This window comes from Alnus glutinosa, chromosome 6 (genome assembly GCF_958979055.1).
Source record: "Alnus glutinosa chromosome 6, dhAlnGlut1.1, whole genome shotgun sequence".
In the NCBI taxonomy this organism is placed as follows: Eukaryota; Viridiplantae; Streptophyta; class Magnoliopsida; order Fagales; family Betulaceae; genus Alnus; species Alnus glutinosa.
In genome coordinates this window covers 6,470,226-6,489,563 of record NC_084891.1, presented here as the reverse complement: position 1 = coordinate 6,489,563, position 19,338 = coordinate 6,470,226, and the positions used below count along the sequence as shown (strand labels likewise).

The 19,338-nt window shown below is 40.2% G+C and overlaps 3 protein-coding genes across 4 annotated transcripts; 1 reads left to right on the top strand and 2 right to left on the bottom strand.

Moving 5' to 3' along the window:
- Window positions 1-36: 36 nt before the first annotated feature.
- On the bottom strand, window positions 37-18,430 carry LOC133870332 (pentatricopeptide repeat-containing protein At5g65560-like). 2 transcript variants are annotated; one of them, XM_062307422.1, is made up of 6 exons: window positions 18,142-18,430; window positions 16,389-16,475; window positions 16,154-16,246; window positions 13,174-16,066; window positions 8,994-9,146; window positions 37-343 (listed from the first exon to the last, which is right to left on the bottom strand). In XM_062307422.1, the coding sequence occupies exon 4, from the start codon at window positions 16,058-16,060 to the stop codon at window positions 13,304-13,306; it is 2,757 nt and encodes a 918-aa protein (XP_062163406.1). In that variant the 5' UTR covers window positions 16,061-16,066; window positions 16,154-16,246; window positions 16,389-16,475; window positions 18,142-18,430; the 3' UTR covers window positions 37-343; window positions 8,994-9,146; window positions 13,174-13,303. The 2 variants fall into 2 exon arrangements, with proteins under 2 accessions (XP_062163406.1, XP_062163405.1); XM_062307421.1 differs by lacking the exon at window positions 16,154-16,246.
- LOC133871450 (uncharacterized) lies at window positions 275-4,740 on the bottom strand. The gene is made up of 4 exons (XM_062308900.1): window positions 3,741-4,740; window positions 3,449-3,584; window positions 2,542-2,653; window positions 275-343 (listed from the first exon to the last, which is right to left on the bottom strand). Exons 1-4 carry the CDS (start codon window positions 4,738-4,740, stop codon window positions 275-277), a joined length of 1,317 nt encoding a protein of 438 aa, XP_062164884.1.
- On the top strand, window positions 11,704-12,141 carry LOC133871449 (uncharacterized). The gene has a single exon (XM_062308899.1). The coding sequence runs from the start codon at window positions 11,704-11,706 to the stop codon at window positions 12,139-12,141; it is 438 nt and encodes a 145-aa protein (XP_062164883.1).
- Window positions 18,431-19,338: the final 908 nt, after the last annotated feature.

The following is a 19,338-nucleotide window of genomic DNA, read 5'->3' as shown; positions in this document are numbered from 1 at the left end:
AGAAAAAGAAGTAATTTTCTTGAAATTTCTAAAGCATTTGCACTCTAATCATCATATGCCACAGTAATTTCATTTATACGAGATCAAAGTGAACCAAAGAAAACTTAGAAAATTAAAAAGTAACATATTTTCTTGCTCAAAGCAAGAATTTAGGGGAAGCATCATGAGATCTGTTCTGCACTTGATGCAAAGGGTGAACTAAACCATGCAAAAGATAACATCGGACAGACTGCTGACTGCTGATAGCTTCTAGTGTATCTACAAGAATGATGGATCACGCCACAGTAGACTCACTGGAAGGCCACTTTTTCTCTTTTTGTCTATATACTCTTTCAACAACGCCCTGCAATTATCAAGGAGAAAAGGTTCAATAATTTCCTGTAAACCATTTCCACGATGGGAAAATGTAGTCATAAATGGGAAGGAAAAAAAAAAGTTCACCTCAACTATCAACACCTCATAGGAATACGTTTGAGCATAAAAAATTAGTATCTAAACAGAAAATAAAATTCCAAAATCACCATTAGGCAGCAATACAAATACAGCAGAGAGTACCAAAATAATTCCTGTTTTGTTTATATTGGCTCCAGCATTCAGTATTTGAAGGGCTTAAAACAAGAGGTGCTAGAAGAAATACCATTTCTAACAGAATTGATTGGCGACCTGACTATAGAGGTATATATCTTTACCTTTCACCATATACACTATGAGTGCGAGCCTGATTTTTCTTATCTGGCTTTTAAAGTACAAGAGAAAAGTCTATTAAACTAAAAACTTTCATTGTATTGGAACTTTTAAAAAGGACATGAATAACTAAATTTAGGAGTCATTAGTGAAAGCATTTAATATTTTTATTATTAATATTATAAATAGAATATATTCTATTTTAATTTATTAGATTTATTATATTTATATATAAAATATTCTAGTTTTCTTTATTATATTATAGTTATGTCCTCATCATGAAAATATTTATAGTACATTATAACCAACCTTTGTATGTAACAAGATTAGCCCTGGGGAATATTTTTTTTTGATAAGTAATGATAGTTTTATTGAAAGCGTAAGGCGCCCCTACGTACACTAGAAGTATACAACAGGAAACACCTAACTAGAAAGCGAAAAAGAAGTGAGGAATTCAACAAAGCTGATAGATAGAGGGTACAAATAAGCCATCGACCAAACATACAAAGTATGGAGAAACAACTCTAACACCTCCTCTAGGGAGCTTTCTAAATTCTCAAAACACCTAAAATTTCTTTCTCTCCAAATACACCAAAAAAGGCAAATAGGCACCATCTTCCAAGAAGTAGCACTCCCAGATCTCCCCGACTTCAACCAACAAGCCACTAAGTCAAGCACACTTCTAGGCATGACCCACGCGATACCAAAGCGTGAAAAAATGTTGTTCCATAGAGCTGAGGCCAGATCGCAATGCAGAAGAATATGGTCCACTGATTCCCCATCCCGCTTGCAAAGACAGCATCTATTCACAATAATTAAGTTCCTCTTCCTAAGATTGTCCAAGGTCAAAATTCTGCCTAGAGCTGCAGACCAAGTGAAGAAAGCTGCCCTCGGGGGAGCCTGAGACCGCCACACACACTTCCATGGGAACCGAGTACCTCCAGCACACATCATAGAATCAAAAAATGACTTCACCCTGAACACACCTTTCTTGGATGGGACCCATATAAGACAATCTGCCCTCTCCATATTTACCTTGGTAGAGCCCAGCCACTGGAAGAAAGAGGCAAAAACATCTACTTCCCAATCATGAGCCTCTCTAAAAAAACTCACGTTCCATTGAACGGACCCGCCCAAATTCTCCAAATTATCCGCCACTGACGCATCCTTCACCCGAGCAATGCCAAAGAGATCAGGGAACACTTCTTTCAGAATCGAATCTCCACACCACAAGTCATGCCAAAATCTGATCCTACTCCCATCCCCCACCTCAAATCTAAGGAGTTTGGAGAAGTTCTCCCAACCTATCCTTATAAACTTCCACAACCCTACTCCAAACGCCCCAGCAACCTCTCTGGAGCACCACCCACCCCACAAACTTCCATACTTGGAGTCCACCGCGACTCTCCACCAAGCATCCCTTTCCATACCATATCGCCATAACCATTTACCTAACAGTGCGCGATTAAACTGAACCAGCTTCCTAATGCCAAGCCCCCCGTACGAAATTGGAGTACAAACCTTCTCCCAACTCACCAGATGGTACTTAAAATCTTCACCCATGCCACCCCACAGAAAATCGCGCTGCAACTTCTCAATGCGAGAAGCAACACTCACCGGAATAGGGAACAGAGACATATAGTACGTAGGTAAGTTGGAAAGCGTACTCTTGATAAGGGTCGCTCGCCCTCCCTTAGATAGGTATAACCTTTTCCAACTAGCCAACCGTCTTTCAACCTTCTCAATAACACCATCCCAAATACGAGTAGACTTGTAAGGAGCCCCCAATGGAAGACCCAAATACTTCACAGGCAAATAAGCAACTTCACACTCTAAAATGTCGGCTAACCTACCCACATTATCGACATTTCCCACTGGAATAATGCTGGATTTTGCCAAATTAACCTTAAGCCCCGACACAGCCTCGAATAAGAGCAAGAGAACTCGCAAAGCCCGAATCTTGGCGGAGCTAGCATCACAGAAAATCAATGTATCATCAGCGAACAAAAGATGGGAAAAAGAAGCACCACCCACTCTGAAACCATCCAACACACCCCCACTCACTGCCGCAGTAATCATGCGACTCAGCGCCTCCATAACAAATACAAACAAAAGAGGAGACAAAGGGTCCCCTTGCCTTAGGCCTCGAGAGCTGCTAAAAAAGCCGCATGGTGAGCCATTAACAAGCACCGAAAACTTAGCAGAAGAGATACACCGAGCTATCCACGAACACCATTTTCCCCCAAAGCCGCATCTCCTCAACATATACAACAGAAAATCCCAATTAACGTGATCATAAGCTTTTTCTAAATCCATTTTGCAAATGACTCCCGGCTCCCTTGATATAATACGGCTATCAAGGCATTCATTCGCAATAAGGATTGGATCAAGAATCTGCCTTCCTTGGATGAAAGCACTCTGGGATTTGGAGATAACCTTGTCCATAACCGTCTTCAATCTGTTGGCCAAGACTTTTGCAATAATCTTGTATATACCTCCTACGAGGCTAATGGGCCGGAAATCTTTGAGAGACAAGGCTCCTGGAGTCTTAGGAATAAGAGAAATAAAAGAAGCATTCAAACTCTTCTCAAAAACTTCTCTCGCATGAAACTCAGAAAAAACCTCCATAATGTCCAAGCGCACCACCTCCCAACAAGCTTGGAAGAAAGCCATAGAGAAGCCATCCGGACCCGGCGCTTTATCACCATTAAAAGCAAACACAACTTTTCTAACTTCCTCCTCCTCAAAGGCTCTCTCCAACCACCTTGCTTCTGACTCTAAGATGGCATCAAAGGAAAGATCATCCAACCGAGGCCTCCAACTATGCTTCTCCGAGAAGAGATCTTGATAGAACTGAACCACATGCTCCCCTATCTCTTCCGGATTAGAAGAAATGGAATCTCCAATCAACAAGGAATCAATAGAGTTATACCTTCTGTTTGAGTTGGCAATAGAGTGGAAGAATTTTGTGCATTTATCTCCTTCTTTCAACCACTTCACCCTGGACTTTTGCCTCCAGCTGACCTCCTCCAACAGAGAGCATCTCTCTAACTCACTGACGACCTCCAGCTTCTTTTGAATCTCCCCCTCAACCAAAGCCCTACTTCCTTCCACTATATCAATCGCCTGAAGCTCCTCAAGAAGCTTTCTCTTGTTCCTCTCCACATTACCAAAGGCCTCCACATTCCACGTCTTCAAATTCGACTTGAGAGCCTTTAATTTACATGCAAGCACAAAGCTAGGAGAGCCATGAAAAGAGAATGAGTCCCACCACTGTTTCACCAACCCCACAAAACCATCCACCTTGAGCCACATATTCTCAAACTTGAACGGCCTACTTCTTGCAGAAGAGTGAGCACATTCCAGGAGAATAGGAAAATGGTCAGAGAAAAGGCGGGGAAGCCTCTTCTGAGACGCCTCAGGAAACCTATCTTCCCAATCAGGAGAGACAAGAAAACGATCAATTCTGGACCAAACAGGAGGATCATCGGAAATCGACCACGTATAAGAACCTCCAGCGAGAGGAAAATCCATCAGACCCTGGTCAGAGATGAAATCACAAAAGTCCCTCATGGCAGACACACTACCAACTCCAGATCTTTCGCTAGGAAACCTAGTAGTATTGAAATCTCCCCCTATACACCAAGGCAAACTCCACCAACTCATAATCCCCGCCAGCTCACCCCAAAGACCCCTCCGATCAACCCTGCAATTCGGACCATACACTCCCACAAAACCCCACTCAAAATGATCATCAACATTCCTTAAAGAGACTGCAAGTGTGAACCTCCCCACGCACACATCCACTTTTTCCACCACCCTCTTATCCCACAAGATAAGAATACCCCCTGAGGCCCCACTAGCATCCAAACAACACCAATCCACATAATTACACCCCCAAAGACTACGCACAAACTGCCTAGAAGGGTCCTTCACTTTCGTTTCTTGGAAGCAAATAAGATCCACCTTCCAATCTCTGAGCAAATTGCAGATCCTTAAGCGTTTGCGCCTATTATTCAGCCCCCTTACGTTCCAAGAAAGAATCTTCGGCTTCATGGCACTACTACTAGCCCCCTTGCCCTCCTCTTCCCACTACTCAATCCGGAACCTTTGGCCTCATAGTTAATAGAGCTCTCCAAATTCTTAATCTCTCTCTTGCCCTTCGTGCGACCTTTACCCAATCGACGCTCCTCTTTTCTCTCCTCTTCTATACTAGTCAAAAAGGCTAACAATTGCAATTTATGCCCCACGAATGTCATCCCAACAATGGGATAAATCTCATTAGCACTCTGCATCACCCAATCCGAATACCCCAAACCACCCAAGTCTAGCGAATATGCATTGAGAGGAGAACCCACAACAACATCCCCTCCCCCTTCCTTGAGCTCCACCAAACCAACTTCCCCGGGAGTAAATCTTCTTGAATCCTCACCCGATAATCCAACCTGCAGACCAGGGGATACTGAAACCTCCACTGGCCCCCCCATCCACTCACACCCTTCCCCTCCAGCACTGCCAAAGCATGGAACAATCTCCATATCCACCGATTGAAGCCCAAACACGTCCCCTGTCAACTCCCGAGGCACACTCAGCATCTCCACACTCCTCAACTGCGAATTAGCCGGGTCTTTCACCCTCACTAGACCACCCTCTAAACACAAAACAGGGGTCTCACTACAAAACGACTTCTCCTGCTTCGAAGCCAACTCATCCCCTGCTGTACCGGCCCCCACTATCAGCTCCCCCACCCTCATCTCCTCCCTCTGCACCTCCTCTGCCTCCACCTGCACCTCAGGTCTGAACTGACCATGGATCTGCCCTTCATCAACACCCAGAGCTGGATTTGAAGTCACGTCTACTATGCTCTGAGGACGAGAATCATAGCACCGAGCGTCTGGATCTGTTCCTGCCGAAACCAGCTCAGGTGGCTTCCTCACCGGCGAACGAAGCTTGCCGTCGTGAGAAGAGGAGGCAACGACCTTACCCAAAGCCGGAACCCACGAAGAGGAAGAGGCACCAAACATCAGGTTACCGGCGTCCAAGCTCGGAGAATAGCCAGCCCCATTAATGTGCACCGAATTCGCATGGGCCCAAGGGGGGGAGACGACTGGATCCACCTTAGCCCTCCACTCCAAAACCTGGTCTGGACACTCCAGGATACCCTTTCCTTTGGAGGCCTTGGCTGAATTGGATAATGCTATCTTTTTCGATATGGGCTTAGATTTAGACTTGGGCCGAGCCACTTTGAAACCCACCATCCGGGCCCTAGAAGAGGCTGCTCGACCCAGACCACCACCATCAACCAAGGCCAAACCCTTCAGCCAAAAGTCAATTTCCTTTCTCATCCTTTCTAACGACTCTCTGAGGGCACCGACATCGAAGCTTTCACCAGTATGGCTGTTGCGTGCAGCAGGGAGAGACGTAGGTTCGGCTACATCATGCCTAGTGTCAGACGACCTTCCCAACGCAACAGAGATTTCAGCTTGAGCCACTGTCGGAGTCGGAGCCGAATCCGGAACTGAACCTATCTCGCCCGCCGCTGTTCCTTTCCTCGCTGTGACCTTCGGAATCGTCTGCATGGGGACACTTTGCCGAAACTCAGGAGCCCCAGGAAGGGAATTCTTCTCCTCAGTACCAATCCGCTTCGCCGGAAGAGTCTCCAAAGCGTGATGCCCTTCCGCCAGACCAAAAACATCACTCTTCGCCGGGCAATGATCACCCTTACACCCCACAGAGAGATTTCTAACCCATCTCGGCACTCTAGCTACAGGGCCGGTAAACTCTCCAAAAGGTGCTTCCAGCGAGGATGCATTCTTTGCCAACACCTCAGCATAACTCCTCCTCCCTCTTTGATTCGCATGGACCTCCGAATCAGCCACCCTGGCTCTGGAACCGTCTCTTAGGTACACAGAAACCAGGCGCAGTTCCTCACGAAAGCTTATCCAGCCTTGCCCTGCTCTTCCTTCCGGAATGAAGATCGAGTCCTTCCTCCGATTCCCCACAAATTCTTCTATCACCATGAAACCGCCATGTCTGTTGAAATGCCGTTGCGCAATGATCCGCGGGAATCCATACCGAGACTGATCCCAAAACACCCGAGAGTCTTCCACGCACACCAAAGACTCGAAGGTTCTAAGCAGCCAGGCTAACTCCGATCTATCCAACAAGATCGACCTATGTCTTCCCTTACAGCTCTCCCTAATTCGAATCCCTGATTCCCCCCCTACAACCACCACTTCAAACTCTTTAGCTTCCACCGACCAACTACTCGAAAACCCCATTTCAAAAAAAAGCCCTGGGGAATATTACAATTGACAGCATTTTTTCTATAGACTACTAATACAACTGATATGCTCATACAGGATTAAACCCATGATTTGCCATTTGCTCCAAAGACCATTGGCATATAACATACAAAATCTAATTTGCATATATGGTGCTATTAATTAAAGTAAGTCGATATAGTGTTTGAAGTATTTAACATACTTAAAATATGCTCATATAACATATGACTACAATATGTCGAAAAGCAAATAAGTCCACACAATCCACATGATCACATAGGTACATGCATACATGTCAGCAAACATTGCAAGCAAAATAATTCAAGCATATTGTTTATACACATAATGAAAAATATCTTGAAATATCTTTTCTTCTGGTATAACATAATGAAATTTCCAGTTTGTAGAATTCTTGTATAACATATATGAAATTGAAGATGCGTGAACTTTCACTTTTTGAAAGTGGACATGTATTTTGGGACGATCCAAAAAAGGAAACCAAGAGATTTAAATTTGAACAAAGGCAGTTAAATACTAAAATTTTCCTGGGAATATTTCTATAGAAAAAGGATGACAAGAGGGGGTGGCAATGAAGGAGAAAAGAAAAATCTCAAATTTTGCCTAACTTATGAAACTTTGTTCCAAGCATAAGTACTGGAAAACATATTTTCAACAGGTAAGAAAACTTTTTATGGCACATAGTATTACTTCAATGGAATCCTAGATATTCATGAACATTTCTTCTGATCTTCTTGTCGTTCCAATAAGAGATATTTTATTATTTCCCAGGACTTATCATAAATTTGGCTAATGATAGTTCTCAATGAGTAGCTAATTCACTGCATGTTCTTTGCAGCATACAGCACCAAATGAGGGCACACAGAATCATGAAGCAATGAGTTGTCACGGAGATCCAAATGTAGAAGGTAAACAAAAGCCTCATTCAAGTTATGACTACAGATATTAGTCTTCCTACACGGTTTTTTGGTTATAGATTTTTCATAAATAAATGGTAACATGAGAACTTTCAGCAATTTGAACTTTCGTATTATTCGAACTATTGTTCTGCAGGAACTCAAGAAACTTCTACAACAGTATCAAGCACATTACCTATAAGGGTGATAGTCCATGGCCATCATCCAAATGAAAATGCTATGGAAGATGACATGATGGGAAAGGTTATAAATCTGCCTAACTCAATAGAAGACCTTTTTCGGATTAGCAGGTATCGCTTTGTTCAAGATGCATGCCCCCAAAAGGTTCTCAAATTCTAGTATTTCTTTCTGAGATAATTTCCAGAAGAAATGCTGATTTAACGAATCACCACAAAGATGGTACAAGATATCCTTAGCAAACAACACACAAATCCAAATTACGTCAAAAAATTTTCACCAACAAATTTGGAGTGATTGTGACTAATATAAAATTGAATTAATGAGATTTCAAGAGTTAATAATACAAGGCCTAGGGGGTTCAGTGTTTTAATATATGGCCAAATTATTTAGACCACTAATACTTCTACAATGGGAATACTAGTCATTCTCAACAGAATTTAATTTCTCTAGCTCACTGTATGTCAATTTATTGATGCATTATTTTTATGTATTAAACAATGTGGGAATCACCAACTTATGTAATATATTGAACCTTCTGAAATTTTGAAAATGCAGAGAAAAAATTTGGCAAAAGAGGAAGCACAATTCTCATGGCTGATGGCTCAGAAGGGGAAGAATTGAGTGCTTTAAGAGAGAATGATCACCTGTTTATCTTTTGAAAACTAAGACGATATTTGACCAAATGTAAGTGTAAATCATCTATTGTTATGGTTAAGTGATAATTTCAACAATTTTATACATATTTTAGATGCATGATGGTGGAATACATAACAGGGACAAAAATATATGCCAAGCATGATATGTGGTGAGAATAACCTCTGATTTATTAACATGTGCCCTGGGAGTCTATCTTCGAAAATCATATCTTTCATTAAGGCACAAAGGGCTAGCAGTTGAAAGTAGAGCTTACGGCTTTTAATCTCTGTTGTTAAGCATGTCTAAGACAGTATAAGCAGCTTTCTGAAATCGCTCCTCTTCCTCCAAGATTCCCTTCCTCTCAAGAGCAGAATATTTGCATTTCTCTATCTCTTCCATTATTCCAGCAGAGTTTTGATCAATTTCACTGCAGAGAGTTTGTCGATAATGGCGATGACAACATATATTTATCAGCAGGAAAAAAATTAGAATAAGATGAATGAGTTCAATTCTTCATTAACTAAACTGCTTTCCAGAATCTAACCAAAAGGCAAAGAAATAATGTGTCGGAGAGAGAGTGATGCAGCCATGGAAGATTGATTTGTTGTTACTTATGCAACTTCGTAGATTCGAAGATTTAGTTTGTGGCTCACATGCAACATCATATAAAGTTTCTGATCTAGAGAGAATTGTATTAGTTGTTTTGATGATATAAAATTCTACTCATTCATCCAAAACAAAAAATAATAATAATAATAATAATAATAATAAAAAATAAATATATAAAAGAACATCATATTAGGTAAAGTTTTATATGGTTTGAAAGTCAAGTCATTAGGAGTCCATGATTATTATTATTATTATTTTATTTGGGTAATAATTTCATAAGTTATTGGTTAGCTTTGTAATGAGGACCAATCTATAATTGTTTGCAATTATTGTGAATTAAGGATTTTGTGAATTAACTTCCTAGGAGTTTCTAAGTGTCTTGGGTTTATTTTCTTTAGGCCCAAGTTAGTCTTTAATTGGTTTTTCGGGTTAAATGCATAATTGGTAGCTTTGGTTTTGCTCTTTACAAACAGGTACCTGAGTTTTTAAAAGTGACAAAATTGATACTTGTACGTTATAAGTTTATCAATCTGATATTTCCATCCATCTACCATCTGAAAACTTAAAGGAATTTTTGCCACGTGTATAAAAATCCATGTAAGACTAATAAAATACGGTCACATGTACAAAATGTTAGCTTGATCTAACAATAAAATTTAAAAAATAACTAAAAAAATAAAAAAGTGGCAAAGGGGTGGCTCTGCCTTTTTCACCACCTGGGAGTAGTTGGACCAGCCCCTCACCTGGGGGTGTGGGGACTAGCCATCCCCTCAGCGAGATTTTAGGGTGGATTGGGTGACCCTTCCTTCACTTGGGGGATCGTTTGGCCACCCCCTTAGAGTTTTTTGGGGGTAGCTGGACCACCCTTGAATAAGCTTTCAAAGGGGGCTAGGAGATGTGTTGGGTCCAATCACCCCTCAATGGGGCTTTTAGGGTGGCCGAAGCCACCCTAAAAACTCCCCAAGGGGGTTGTAGGACCAAATTGATACATGTACTTTTCAAGTTTTAAAAAGTCACGTAAGATCAATCATATGATCAATACATGTACCTCCCCTTAAGAAGGTTTCAACGGTGGCTAGATCACCCCCTATCCTGTGGTTAGTACGCCACCCCCTCAGTGGGGTTTTCAGGGTGGACATTCTGTACACGTGGAAACATTTTATTAATCTTAAGTGGTTTTTTAAAACTTGAAAAGTGTAGGTATCAATTTTGTCATTTTTTTAAAACCCACGTACCTTTTTGATAAAGAACGAAGCCATAGGACTAATTATGCATTCAACCTTGGTTTTTATTAGGTATTTGGTTTATTAATCAAATTAGGAGCTTGAATGCTACTATTACAAGAAAGGGTCCTTATGTAAATGTGCTCAATTTACTCAAAGAACTCAAAGACTTGATTAATGGAATACCGAGTGATTTGAGTTTTGAGGCAAGAGTGCCTAGAACATTCTTCTTCTTCTTCTTATCAAGCCCTTATTCTTGCATATTAAAACCCTAAAACCATGCATACTATCTCTACCAAATAGCTATGAATTAACCTATCAAAGCAGCTTTAAAATTCTTGCTCTTATTCCCATTGTTTCAAAAACTCTAGTCAATCTTTGAACCCTAACAGAATTTTCCAGCAATTTGTTTACTTCAAGAAACAATGTTCTTGCGCTTATTCCTATTGTTTCAAAAACTCAGTCAATCTTTGAATCCTAACCTCTTTTTTTTTTTTTTTTTTTTTTCTAAAATTCTAAACCCTAGATACACAAATTCTCCTTAAACCCGACCACAAGAATAAGTACACATATTCCCTAATCTGCCCTATGTCCGAGAGTATAGAAAGGTCAGATATTAAAAAAAAAAAAAAAAAAAAAAGAGACTGAACAAGAAGAAGCCGTGGGATATATATATATATATATATGCAATAAAGGAAGCCACAAAAGATTTTATGCATCAAAATCATTTAAGAAGGAAAAAAAATAGTTAAATGAGAAAAGTTTTGACTTGATCTCGTTCCATTTGGGTAGCATGGATCAAGGAGAATCTGCTCAAGGGGAGAAGTTTTTGGAAAGTTGGCATATCTCAAAACAATTCATGGAGTTGGAGAAAACTCCTAAAATTGAGGGATACTGCCAGTGAGTTTATTAAGTTTGAGGTGGGGGATGGGAAGAATATCCACCTGTGGTTGGATAACTGGTTTAAATAGAATCATGAGCTTTGACAAGTTTGTTATAAACTTATCATTCATTGAAATTCAGTAATCCTTGTTTTTCATTTTGTGAAATTGTATTTGTTGCCAGAAATGTGTTTGAATTATGGGCATATAGTTTGGACGTTTGATTTGAGTAAAGAACTCACAACACTTTTAAAGCGAGGGTTGATGAAGTATGGCTTCCGGGTTATATATTGAGGATTTTTTGTCTAATGTTTTGTGCAATGGTGTTTGGAGTTGGAGGCCTGCACGATCCGATGATCTTGTGGATATACAGAGCAGACTCCTGGATGTCAATATAAGGCCCTGTGACAAGCCAATTTGGTCTATCTCAAAGAAGAAAATTTACATGAGCTCTGACACTTGGGAGATGATTAGGAAGAAAAATCCTATTGTGGACTGGTGGCAGCTTGTTTGGTTCCCATTAGCTATCCCTAAACAGGTTTTTGTTTTGTGGTTGGTGATGAAAAATTGCTTAACTACTGGGGATTGTTTGGCTAAGTGGGGCTACAAAGGAAATGTTACTTATATGTACTGTCAAAATGGAATGGAGAGCCATGATCATCTATTTTTGAGTGCAGCTTCAGTTCTCGTTTGTGGAAGGAAGCTATGAATTGATTCAATGTAGAAAATCCTCCTGTTCTTTGGGAGGATGTTGCAAGGTTAGTGGGGAGCAGCTGGAAGAAGAAAGATCTACATGCCATCTATGTAGGCTGATTTTGAACTCCCTCAGTTTATAACATTTGGAGGAATAGGAATGAGATTAGGCATGGTAATCTGCCCAAAACAGAAGTGCAGATCTTGAAGAAAATCATTTGGAATGTGCGTACCAGAATCTTGGGGAAAGGTAGATATCAGAGGAATGTGGAAAATTTTACGCTTTGTCGTAACTGGAATATTGATGAGGAGTTGAATGGTGCAACAAAAATATGGTGCAAGCATTTAAAACAATGACCAAAAAGTCAGATCTGCACTACAAAGAAGAAAAGTCATCTCCCCAAGAAGCCTAGCTATATGATCATCTATGTCCATTTTTTTTTTTCTCATTCAAGGGCCACAATCGTTTTCAACCATCCAATAGGTTTCATGATGGTGGGTAATGGTCTAATGGGATACAGCCTGATTGGCCTACTTCAAACTTACGATATCCAAAGCATGGAAGACTAGTGATCGTGTCTAGGTTAAATGTGGAATGTAAGTGGAGGACAATCTTATGACCAATAGGTCTTAGCAACACTCCAAGAAGACTCTTAAGTAAAGATAAAAAGACCAAATCTTAAAATCCAAACTTTTTTTTTTTTTTTTTGTTAAGGTAAAACAGAAGAATAAAATAAAGCAATTGTATGCTAAAGAGCATACTAACCCACACATAATCCAAACTATATCCCAGCCTTTAGAACCATATTTGTGTAAACCTAAGCCCTTTAATTAAATCTGAATTTGATCATTATCTTTTAATAATTACAAGCTTGTTCATCTTGAACTCCTCGAAAATTAGACTAGGAAAAAATCAAATCAATTTTCTTAAAGGAAGAATGGTAAAAATTACAATGGAAACATTAGAAAGACAATAAAATCAAAATATTAACAATAAAAACAAAGAAAACAACGGGAATAACAAATGATAAAAGGATTTTGAAAGTACCGTCTGCTTACAAACTGTATGATGGCACAGTTGCAATGTAGGACTGGATCCCATTTAACAAACACACTTCCACCATGTTGGAGACTACACTGAATCTGTCAATTTTGATATTTATAAAAGGAACCACAACTCAATGCAGGCCTCTTAAGTCTCTCAAGTTGTCAGAAATCTGATGTGTTCCTATGGATTTATCTAATTTAGACAATTCTCTGGCCAATATTACATATGTATGGGAGTTGAGAATGCAATTTCTAGATTTCATAACGTGAAGAAGCTTCATACATAGATCTAACTGCCCTTCCTTCAATAACCCATCAACCAATACTGTCCAAACAATCTCGTCATTGTTCCATTCTTTCTCAAGCATGCTCTCAAACAAAGATTGAGCTTCTCCCAACCGACTTGCCATGCAGAGAGCACAAATAAGTGCTTTGTAGATTGATAAATGGAGCTCAAAGCCTCTAATTACCATCAAATTGAATATATTCAGAGCATCATCCACTGCTAAGTTCTTGCAATGAGCAACTAATATAGAGTTATAGATATCTTGATTAGGACACAAGCCTCTCTCCTTCATGTTCTCGATCAGTTGTTCTGCCTCCCATGATTTGCCTTCCCTACACAAGCCTCTCACTAAAATACTGTAGGTATCAGCAGTAGGTTCACATCCAATCTCTGACAATCTAGTCAAGAGATTATATAAAATTTCAAAAGTGGTATCTCTCTTATCTGAGCTGCAACTGTACACCGTTTTATGCTCTGCCACAATGTTTTCTGTCAGCAACTTACATTCCTTTTGCAACCCTTTCAACAACGCATTGTACGTTCGGTAGTTGGGTTTGCAGCTTACATTAACCATTCGCCTAAAAAGTAAGAATGCATGATCTAGATTACCATGCAAAACATAACCATCAATGAGTGATGTAAATGTCACCTCATCAGGAACTATTCCTTTCCTTTCCATTTCTTCTAGTAACCTCTCCGCATCATCAACTTTACCCTCTATACATAACCCATAAATGAGTGAACTATATGTATACAAATTTGGTGAGCAATTTCTTTCTTCCATTACATGGAAGATCTTGAATGCAAGATTAGTCCCACCATTTCTGCAGAGCCCATCGATCAAAGATGTGTAGGTAATGACATTTGGCAACAATCCTTGCTCTGCCATCTTGTTACATATCTTCTCAGCCTCAAAAACGCGATTATCTTTAGACAACCCACTTATAATGGCATTGTAGGTTTCAATACTTGGATAGCAATCACTTTCCTCCATCTTCCCAAATAATGACAAGGCAACATCCAACTTACCCTCTGCAGAGTATCCATCGATCATAGCAGTGTAGCTGACCTGATTTGGACTAATACCTCTTTCCACCATTTCATGGAAAAAAGTAGATGCAAAATCCAACTTGCCCCCCTTGCAAAACCCCGAAATAAGTTTGCTATAAGTCCACTCATCTGGTTCACACCCACTCTCCTTCATCATATCCAATAATCTCAAAGCATTGTTAAGGTTTCCCAATTTCAGGTACTCATTGATGAGTGTGTTATACGTAACCACAGTTGGAAAGGGACCAACTTTAAGCATTTTGTTGAAAAGAACCATTGCCTTCTTAACATTACCCATGAGGCAAAATCCCTTAATAATTTCATTGTATGTTTGCACATTCAATATACTATGACCATCCATCCAATAAAAAATCTTCAAAGCAACACCAAATCTTCCTCCAACACACAATTCATTAATCAAAGCATTATATGTTACTGTGCTTGGAAACATACCATTTTTCAACATCTTATGGTATAGCCCAATTGCAACCTCAAGTTTCCCAGCTCGAGACAACCCGCTGATCAATGCTGTATACGTCTGAACATTTGGTTTACAACCCCTCTTCCTCATGCTACCCACAAGCTCAATTGCCTCATTCACACGCCTAGCCTCACATAATGACGTAATTGGAACTGTATAAGTATACACAGTCGGCTCAATCCCTTTCTCAATCATTTCTTTGATCATGTCTAATGCCTCTTCCAGCCTCCCATCACTGCATAACCCATTAATAAGAGTCGAGTACGTAACAGAATTTGGGTCACACCCCTCCTTCACCATCCTATCGAAAACCCTAGACGCTAGCTTCAAATTACCATTCCTACAATGCCCAAGAATCAAAGACGTATATGTAAAAACATCGGGGCACAAATCAAACTGAAAAATCTTACTCAAAATTAACTCCGCCTCTTGCACCTTACCCTTCTTACATAACAAATTAATCATAGTATTGAATGTCAACAAACTTGGCCTAATCCCACTACTCAATATTTTAGTATAAACATCTTGTGCGACACCAATCATATCAAACTTTCCCAATTGAATTAAAAGTGTATTAAAGCTATACAAAGTAAATCCAAAACCAGATCCACTTATCTCACTGAAATACGACATAGCTTGCTTGAGCTCGTCCTCGTTTTGACAAGCTTTGATCATAAGGATCCTCACGTGGTCCGCATGTGCAAATTGGCAATCACGCACTAGCCTATTCAGCAGTGTTATAAAGCAGCTCATATCATGCTTGTAGAAATGCCGCTTTGAGACCCAGTAGAAGAAGCGTAAGGCTGAGTTTGTGTTGTTATGGATTTGAAGGATCTCGGATACATGGTGGGGTTTGAGTCTGGGGCTTAAGGAATTTAGCTGTGGGTTCGTTTCCCATCGGGGATCATAGAGGATGTTACAAATTTTGGAGACCAAGTTTGGGGGAGGGTCTTCCAAGGGAGCGGGTAAAAAGTTAGGTTTGGAAGAGAATTTGGGAAAATGGGGGGAACCCAGTTGAGAAAGGAGGGTTTGGAAGTGAAAGGAAGATGAGGTTTTGAAGGGCTTCCTCATATGTACCTTCAATAGAATATAGAAACACAAATTAGCATTATTACCTAACAATTTTACAACCCATACAAAGGTTTAAAAAGAAATGTTGCTTACAATAAGACTCTCTCGAATAATTTCATGTGAGACATTGAATGGAAGGTCCTTTAAGTCTACAACACCTTTGACAAAACTCAAAGATTGTGGGAGCTATTCAAGTAGGAACACAATCAGCACTACAGAACTTTTAAAAATTTGAAAAAATTCCTCTTGTCCAAACTTCAGCCATTATTTTGACTAGTTCTCCATAGAAGTTGTCTGAAACCAACATCCGTTTTACATAAAGGCTTACCTTTTTGTTTAGGGAATCAATTATGTCATTCTTTCACATGTGAGCAATGGGTGGCACATAGAGTTTGGACCGAAATTCTACCTCACTCTGCAATACGGCCAGAAAGCAAAACAGACAGCCAATATAAGAATAGGTGCTGTATAATTAATATAGCTCATTCGTGCCCAGTTTTAGAAACAAATAACGCCTTCAAAACATGTGAAAAAGATTTCAAAAGGCAAAAGGAAACTGAGGATAAGGAAAAAATTTCTAAGCATTACTATGCAAGAGTATAATAATGATTATTGCCTCTCTTGTAAAGTCTGAAGATGGTAAATGGATCCTAGTTGTTATTGAAATTTTTCTGGTAGAATTCTACTGTATACATATAAATATAATAACATAGAACTGAAACAATAGGATAGGCTCTCAAATTTGATTGCATTAATATAAGGTATGGTTATCTAAGCAAAAACAAAAACACACGCAATAAAAACCAAAATCCGCCAATTTTCACTATGAACGGATTAAAAAAAAAAAAACCATTTCCTTTTCGTTTAGATAGGTGTACGACTTCTTTTGGGTCAGAAAGTTTCATGATTAATCCAAATAAAATTTAAATGTACGAAATAGGAGAGGGAAGTGGAGCAGGAGATCGGAGCGGCGTGTTGCCGGTAACGTGCGCAGGATATTGGAGACGGAGATTTGGGAGAGCCTGTGCATATCGAAGAAACCTCTAGCACGACTAGGAGAATTTTTTTTTTTTTTTTTGAAGAGGACTAGAGAGATTGAGTATCTGTGTAATGAACATATACTTGATTAGATGGTTAATGATCACAAAGAAGACATGAAACTATATTTGATTCAGGGTTTTTTTCCGTAGTGAATTGGGCTTTTTATATCCGTTTAACAGTAGAAAGAGATTCTCCAGATGGAACAGATCTACTAAAAAAAAATTTTTAAAAAAAACTTCTTTAATTATTGACCCTACTCAATAATTAAAGAAGTTGTAGACGAGATGTGTTTGGAAATTTAAATAGTTTGTTTTGTCCAAGGTGGCCGAAAATTGCTGCTTCTAATGTAAGCATGTGCATTGAGATAACCATGTTTATCTATGAAAATGCACCACTTGATCAACTTATGGTGCCATTTTTTATGCATCAATCATATGACCCTATGAATCACAACCACAAGGCGTAGTGTTCAATGAAATATCACTGAAGTTCTTTCTTTAACATTCATTAATTCCCTACAAATAATCTCTAATCTAAACTAACAAACTGATGCAAGGCACTCGGGTCTCCAAATAGGCTGGGCGTTAACTAACCAAAAAAAATATATATATATTGATCAATTTATATCAGGCCTTGTGTCAATTTATATACCGAAGGGATGATAAGAGCTAGGCCTCCAAAACCTCTTGTTCTTAAGAATACATTGGGTATCATTAGTCACAATTGTGCATAGTAAACATCGAAAATAGTTTTTTTTTGGTATCAGTCACAATTCGTTTCAGACATTTTGTCGAACACCTGGCGAGCATCTTCAAGAGCCAAAAAAAGACAACAAAAACAGCAACCTTTATGAAAATTACGGCAGATCCAAAAGAAAATGACCCATAAACTAAAGCTCGAAACTTTGAAAAATCCGAAGGCTAAACTAAAACCCAACACTTAAAAAATCCAACAAAAGCCTAAACTTTAGCACCAAACAACTATAGATGGTGCTCCGATGGGTGGCGAAAATCATGAAAAGAGAGAAGCAGAAAACTTACAACAGGAAAACGGCGAGAGAGAGGGGGGATGCTCCGATGGGTGGCGGTCGGTGGGTCTTGGCGGCCGGCGCTCCGTCGACCGAAAAGGGAAATGGGTTCGCAAGCCGGTGCTCCGTCGACAGAAAAGAGAAATGAAGCCGGTGCTCTGATGGGTGGCGGTCGCTCGGGTCTAGGTGGCCGGAGCTTCGTCGGCAGAAAGGGGAAGGCCGTACGGTGGGGGAGGCGGAAACGGTGGTCGGCGAAAATTTTGGGGGGTAAAGACGAAATGGGAAATGGGGGAAAATGAAAACCTGAAGCCCAAACCTTTTCCATTTCTATTTTTTTTTTTAATAAAATGGGACTGCCACGTAGGAAATATCAAACACCATATTTCAACAACCATAACAACAATGAGATTAGGGGTGTGCACGGGGCGGGGCCGGTGGATTTCCGCACTTTTTGCCCCTCGCCCCGCACCCCTGCGGGTTGAGGATTTTCCACCCGCAAACAACACGAAAATGAGGAAATTCGTGTGGTACGGGGTGATGTGGGGCAAGGGGTGCGGGTTGAGCGGGGTGAGGCAGGTTTTCGTGTGAAATCCTCTGAGCATCTCAGATTCTCAGCAACCAAACAGCAAACACAATACACATATGTAGAAATCAAAAATAAAAACTGAAAAAGAAGCCACTAACACTAAGGTTTGAAAACAAGGGTTTCGATCTTGGACTGGAGCTAGTCCAGTTCGATCTTCAACTCAGACGACAGCCACTCGGCAGCCCACGCCTATCAAGCTCTGAGCTCTCCATGGTCGCCGACTCACCGTTCTGCAAACCCTAGAAGGCTAGAAGAACCAGAAAAAGATGAAGAAGAAATGGAGGAGTGAATGAGTGCGAGAAAGACGGAGAAGAGTCTGTACGCTGTAGAGAGATTAGAGATGGAAGAAGAAGAAGATTCTAGATTAGGGGCAAAGTGTTGCGTTTTTACGTTTTAGGCTAAACGCACCGTATGAGTGATTTATCAAACAAAACGCACTGTTTGGAGAGTGACTAACAGCTGTAAAACACTTTGAAAAAATTTTTCGTCTTCATCCTCCGCGTGGCTTCTAGCTTCTTCCAGCCTTCCCCCATTTACTATTTTACCCCTCAGGCCTTCATTTAACGATTTGTCTCTTTCTTTTCCTTTTTCTGCGTTGTCTTCATCGCAACCCTAATTTCAGCC